Below are 6,198 nucleotides of genomic sequence, written 5' to 3' on the forward strand. Positions count from 1 at the left end.
ATACTTTCTTTTATCATTTTTGATGTAGCTTTCACTGCCACCACTTACTTAAAGTCGATAAATTCCAATCATCCATAATTTATAACACATGGTAATGATAGGTGGTTTTATAAACGACCATACATCATTCGTTGTGTATGTTCATCCAGATTCTTCTGAAGGTATTTAAACTTAAGATGCCACTAGAGATGGAAACAAGTTAAAATCCTTATGCTGTTTCTACTTTCCTGGATTATCCTTGGACCAGCATAGCCCCATGAAGATATCTTTGTCTGCATATTGGAGAAAGGAAAGGTTGGGCCTGGAGTTATGCATGTCAATCCGGTGAAAAAAAAAACATGTCCCTGGACGTGTGAAAGGTTGTAGGTTTATTGGGCTGCAAATTAATGTTTCTTTCCTGCGTTCTATTCCTAAGCAATGCCCACGACCCCAAGATTATTATGGGTTTGGACAATATCAATAGAAAATGAGTGCCCAAAAGATAACAGGCTGCTTCTCTCAAGAGTCAAGACTACAAGCGATATATATAAGATTTCTGGTCATTTACCCTAGGCGTGCCAAACATATCTTCTGCCGCCGTCAGATCACGCACCTGACTGTCTGCTGAAACGCTGCTATCCGATTTTTATTTCTATGTTCCATCTCTGCAGCTCTCCATCGTCTTGTCGATTATAGAACGTTTTACCTTCTGTCGTTGATGATTGCTATTTTTATCGCCGGCTCTCCGTATGTTTACACCCAAGCGCCAAAGAAGAGGAACAAATAAATAGCAATTATAAGTTGGAGATTCTTCTGGAAGATCAAATTAAACTCACCGGATAATCAAGGAAAGAAGGTAAATTGTCATTGATATATCTGATTGTATAATCATAAGTCATTTTTGGCATTCAGATTGGTAAAGTCTAGACCTGTAGACCTAATCCAAAATTCTTTTTGTTGGCTTAAATATGTATATGGCAGTTTCAGCGGTCCAAGCAGGCTGTAACCAGCAACAAGAGGAAGGAGAAAATGATTGATTTACCAGCTAAAGGGACCGATATGCGGGAGTTGCCATTGAGATACCATAGTAAGGGGGTTACTATCGCCTCCCCACCAAGACCCGCACCTCAAGTCCATGAAAATGCCATGATTTCCAAATCTAAAGATCAATCATCTACGGATGTGAGGACAGGAATCAAAAAACGAAAGAGGAGAAATAAGCAGAAAAATATTGTTGTACTTGAACCTTCTTCATGGAACAGGATCTGTCCACAAGATGTGGTTGATGCTGGAATGCATCTGAATCCAGCAAAAAAGAAGCATTCTGCTTGGTTCAGTTTAACTCCTTCCTGTGATCAGTGAGCTATAAAGATCCCTTTTAAATTTAATCATATAGCTAATAGTATCTTCACCATCTTATCTTTTTTATTTTCTTATCTGTGATTCCGTAGGAACAGAAAGAACACTCTGCAACTTCTAGTGGAACCATACTTACAGATAATGTAAGTACATCGGCCTTTTCAGTATAATGTTGTTTAATGTTCATATAATTCACCAGTTCATTAGGAAATAAATTTTTGACATTGGTCATTGTAACTTGCGTGTACTGATTAAAAACAAATTATTCTAGCATGGAGGGGAACTGTAATCCAGATGTGTCTATTCTCATGAAGTATATCGCGTTGCAACTTAAGCATGTTCGCCAACAGGAGGTATCTTGTAATTTTTCTGATTCAATTAATTGCATATAACTTTGGTTCCGTTCATCAAAGAAGTATCGTTCTTTTCTCATGATCTCCACCGAGTGGATTTTAGTTATAGGTTTTTAAACATATACAATTTAGTAAATGTAAACTCCTTTTGAAGTGCTGAGGGGACAAAGTGCATTGAAATATGCAGCTTTCAATGCATCATGCACAAATTGCTATAATGAACAATATTTCATAGGCAGAAGGAAATTGTCCCCATGTAAATCTAATAACTAAAAAACATGAAACTGTTAGAGGGTATGTTCTGCGTTTCTTATGTGTTTTTGCATAAACATTGAACCATGCAACTCTTAACTACATACAATAACTTGATTTTTGTATGCCTAAAAAACTTCAGTTTTCGTTAGAGTTCAGCTATCCGTTATTTGTTCTTTTTCCATGGAGATTCAACAAATATAGACTTTACTAATAGAACAAGGACGTCATAGTCTCATAGATATGTATTTGTTCTTCTTTTTCATGTTTTTGTATCACAAAAATATTTTCTGTAATGACTTATATTTTAATAATCTGAACAGGTTGATATCTTCTTGAATGGGAAACTTCTTGCCCCGGAAATGAAGCTACTTGATGTGGTGAAGCAGTGGATGGCTATTGTTGATTCAAAGAGGAAAATAACCAAGATAGGAAGTTCTGCCGAGAACTTCTGTGTGAAGCTGACTTATGCTTGAAGAGAATAGACAAAACTATGCATTTATAATAAAATCCGACAAATGTTTGTTCCTTATTTATACCATTTAACCGATTTGACTTTTACAATTTCTTGGTTATTGTTGATCGAATGAATTAATTAGCTGGTTCCATAGTGATTATTAGACTTTTAAAACTAATAATGGTTACATTGTTTTTGAGTAACCAACTAGTAATGAGCTTTGAAAATAACTTACATCGGAGTTAGCGCTCATTGTCGAATTCTAAATTTTTTAGATATGAATTTATAAAAGGTCTGAATTTCTAAAAGTCTGAATTTTAAAATGTTTTTTAGTTGAAACATCTGAATTGTTGTGTAGAATGATAAAAATAAAAATTCTGTTATTTTTTAAGTATTATTTTTTATAAAATAGCTTCCACAGCTAGAAAGGACAAAGTCAGATAAATACAAACATACTTTCATTCCAATTGCAATTTGGTTGTAACGAGCCAAAAATATCGTTAAAATTTCATTTTTAAAACACCCAAAAAGATACAACCAAATGTTCCAAAACCATCCACAATATAAATATTCTCAACATCATAGTAAATCCAAATAACAATGAGGAATACAAATCAAGGGGATGTTGCGCGATCACGCAGACCCTTCTCCTTCACTACTAGAAAAACAGCCTTTTACGACGCTCTTTGCGCGTCGTAAAAGGCTCAGACGACGCGCAAATGCGCGTCAAGGAAGGCCCTGTCATAAAGAGAGACGACGCGCATTTACGACGCGCAATTACGACGCGCGTTTACGACACGCAATGCGTATCAAGAAAGGCCATGTCATAAAGGAAGACAACACGCATTCGCGTGTCGTAACCTTACGACGCGCGTGTTAATGACACGCAATGCATATCAAGGAAGTCACTGTCAAGAAAGGTCATGTCATAAATGAAGATGACACACATTTTTGCGTATCGTAATTTTATATGTTTAAAAAAAATATTATTTATAGATTTACTAATTTTCAAATTAAATTTGCATTTAATGTCTCATAATAAATAAAATATCATATACGAAAATACAATCCATTACATAAAATTGAATATATATCATACAAATAATCATTTCATGGAAAGATAAAACAAATCAATAAAAGTTGTAACGAAATTTACAAACGAATTAGATACAAGAAATATGAAAAACTTGAAATCCCTAAGATTAATAGTTCTAACAGAAGCTTCACGTGAGATACATACAGTTGGACCAGTAAGCAAGGATGTTTCCACTCTTTTTTAATAACTGGGAAACAGGATTCATATATTGCAGAAAATTGACCAAGATCTGAACCAATATCAGAGAAAATGAAGTAATCAAAATGTGCACATGTACACATGGCAGTTTAGCAAGGATAAAACTGGAATAGACAAACTTACCTTTCTGTAATGAAGCTAAGCTTCCACTCTCCCCTAAAGTTGTTGATGTGTTCAAACCTCCAAAATGCATAATGCATTCAACTCTATGGCCCTATTATATCATGTTTAATAATATTAAAGAACCACAAACATCAGATGGGTTGAATGCATGCTCTTCCAGCTGAAGCTTGATTTGCAGCACGATTACTTCCATAATTCTTGCGGTTCAATTCTCGTGCAATTCTCGTCCCAAACTATAAAGTAAACACAATATCTTTATCATCAAAGTGTGTATTTTGTGAGACCACTGAAGCAGCTTATAAGCTAGCTTTTCAGCTAATCTGTCAAACACAACCTACCTGAATAGCTCTTTTAGGTAGAACAGTTGTTGTATTCAAATGAAGCATTCTTGCAACCTTCAAGAAACAAAACAAACAAACAAGTTAGTTAATGGTTTAATGAAAATATAACATATATAGACTCCATATTTGCATTTTTAAATGAAAATACACACATAATAGATTCCATAAAATCTAATTAAATGGGAAAAACAAAAGTAAACACTTATTATACCTCTCTCAAGATCTTATCACCAACTCCACTTGGTTGGCCAAGGTCTGCAATCTCCCATAGTGGAATATCAAGCAGTATCCTTATTACATTTTCATCCAGAAAAGGAAACCTAGCCTGAAGTGACCAAACCACACATGTCCATTCAAATTCAATCCAACTAAATGTGTAATGTAATGTGTTTCTTTCTGGACTTAACACATAAAGAACTGAACGACTTAACAAAGAAGCAAGTGGTACCTCTTTGCCATTATCAGCGATGCATCTATCATCTCTACCTAGGTTTCTCTTCCATATTCTCTGCATATCTAACTTCATTTCCTTATTTAGACCACCCCAACTAAACATATCAACAAATAATCATCAAAACTTACTTCACTATTTTATCTTGCTTCTTTTACAGTATGAGATAATACTGATTAATAAGAAGTAACCTGCTTTCTCTGAACTTAGTTCTATGGCGCCCATAGCCACCACACTGCTCATCTGCACCAGAACCAACCAATAGGATCCTGGAATCAGACTTGTATTTAACCTTTAAATTATTATCTCCATTATTTCTTCACTCACACACCCATCACCACCAGCTGCCAACCAAAAGGCAATCCCAATATTAAGGTCCTGTAACACCAAAAATAAGTTAAAAGACTTTCATGAAACCTTATAATAACATTAAAATTTAAAAAGAAAATGTGCAATTAACAGATCAATGTACCATGTATGTATTTGAAGGATAAATAGGTGACAAGACACTTTTTGTCTCCATGGTCAATTTCGACAATTCTGCATCTATTTCTACTAGATTCCATCTGCATTCAAAATCTGTTTGTATTATGAAAGAACTACAATAAAGTCAAAGTCAGAGGGTAATAAAAAAAAGTCAAAAACGCCAATTACCTTCTCAAAGGGGCAATTTTTCTCAGCTCTTTCACACCAGCCATTGCAAAGATGCATATAATACTTGTCATTACTTTTTAGATTCCCCATTTAAGATAACACATAATTAAATGAAACTCAGGATTTTGTGAGATTTACATTAAAAGGTTATAAAGAATAATAATAGGTAACATACCAGGTACCGTGTAGGCTCCAAGGGTAAAAAAAAATATTTGCAACTGCTATCCGTACACCATTAAGGGCTAGTGTATATGGCTATATAAATCAGGAGCTTCAATTTCCAGTGCTTCTGCTGCATGTACCATTAACTGATGAAGTTTTGAAAGCTGAAAAAAAAAATCAAATCATTGTCTTGCTTCTTATTTACATGTATTTTGGATGTATAATAATAGGACAATTACAAGCTATATGTAATGTAATTATTAGTGGACAAAAACTGTTGAATCCATATACCTGATGCATTGAGATGAAAATATAACATTTATAGTGTGAGTGTAACCAAATAAAGCTGCAGATGTAAAGCCAGTGAAGATCGTAGCAACTGTTGATGAATACTTTTTCAAAATTGTGTTTGCATGTTATAAATAATAGATATTAAAGTTAGTCTTCCACTATTTATAATCTTTTTATTATGTAAAAAAACAAATGCTTATAATAATGTTACCAGCATATTTGAAGAAAAAAGAGGATACAATTCCTTGAGCTGCATTGTTCACAATTAAAAGCATGGTAGCTTTTGAATGTCCTTGTAAAATATCAAAGCTTTCAGGACCTGGAAAAAATAATCACATGGAAATAAGGGTTTTCTGTGAATGATTAACATAATTAAAAAAAAGTAAAAGGGTAAAATGGTCAGAGTAAAATCCAAGGGAGTAAGTACCTTTAATAATGACAGTTCCAAGCATGCCTAGGAAGTTGAAAACAACACCCTATCC

General features: G+C 34.2%; 1 protein-coding gene and 1 pseudogene across 1 annotated transcript; one reads left to right on the plus strand and one right to left on the minus strand.

Annotated features, from left to right (window-relative positions):
* Positions 1–531: 531 nt before the first annotated feature.
* Positions 532–2,549, plus strand: LOC111897612 (uncharacterized). Its single transcript, XM_023893571.3, has 5 exons — positions 532–835; positions 961–1,337; positions 1,431–1,481; positions 1,610–1,691; positions 2,267–2,549. Exons 2-5 carry the CDS (start codon positions 1,009–1,011, stop codon positions 2,417–2,419), a joined length of 615 nt encoding a protein of 204 aa, XP_023749339.1. The 5' UTR covers positions 532–835; positions 961–1,008; the 3' UTR covers positions 2,420–2,549.
* Positions 2,550–3,823: 1,274 nt separating this feature from the next.
* On the minus strand, positions 3,824–5,307 carry LOC111897633 (uncharacterized; annotated as a pseudogene).
* Between the last annotated feature and the right edge of the window lie 891 nt (positions 5,308–6,198).

The sequence above is a fragment of the Lactuca sativa genome, chromosome 5 (genome assembly GCF_002870075.4).
Source record: "Lactuca sativa cultivar Salinas chromosome 5, Lsat_Salinas_v11, whole genome shotgun sequence".
NCBI classification, from domain to species: domain Eukaryota; kingdom Viridiplantae; phylum Streptophyta; class Magnoliopsida; order Asterales; family Asteraceae; genus Lactuca; species Lactuca sativa.

Excerpts from the sequence above, each read along its gene's own strand:
- LOC111897612 (XM_023893571.3), top strand. The coding sequence starts at position 1,009 with ATGATTGATTTACCAGCTAAAGGGACCGATATGCGGGAGTTGCCATTG. Across the intron at positions 1,338-1,430 it reads TTAACTCCTTCCTGTGATCA|GAACAGAAAGAACACTCTGC; the intron begins GTGAGCTATAAA and ends GTGATTCCGTAG. Across the intron at positions 1,482-1,609 it reads GAACCATACTTACAGATAAT|CATGGAGGGGAACTGTAATC; the intron begins GTAAGTACATCG and ends AAATTATTCTAG.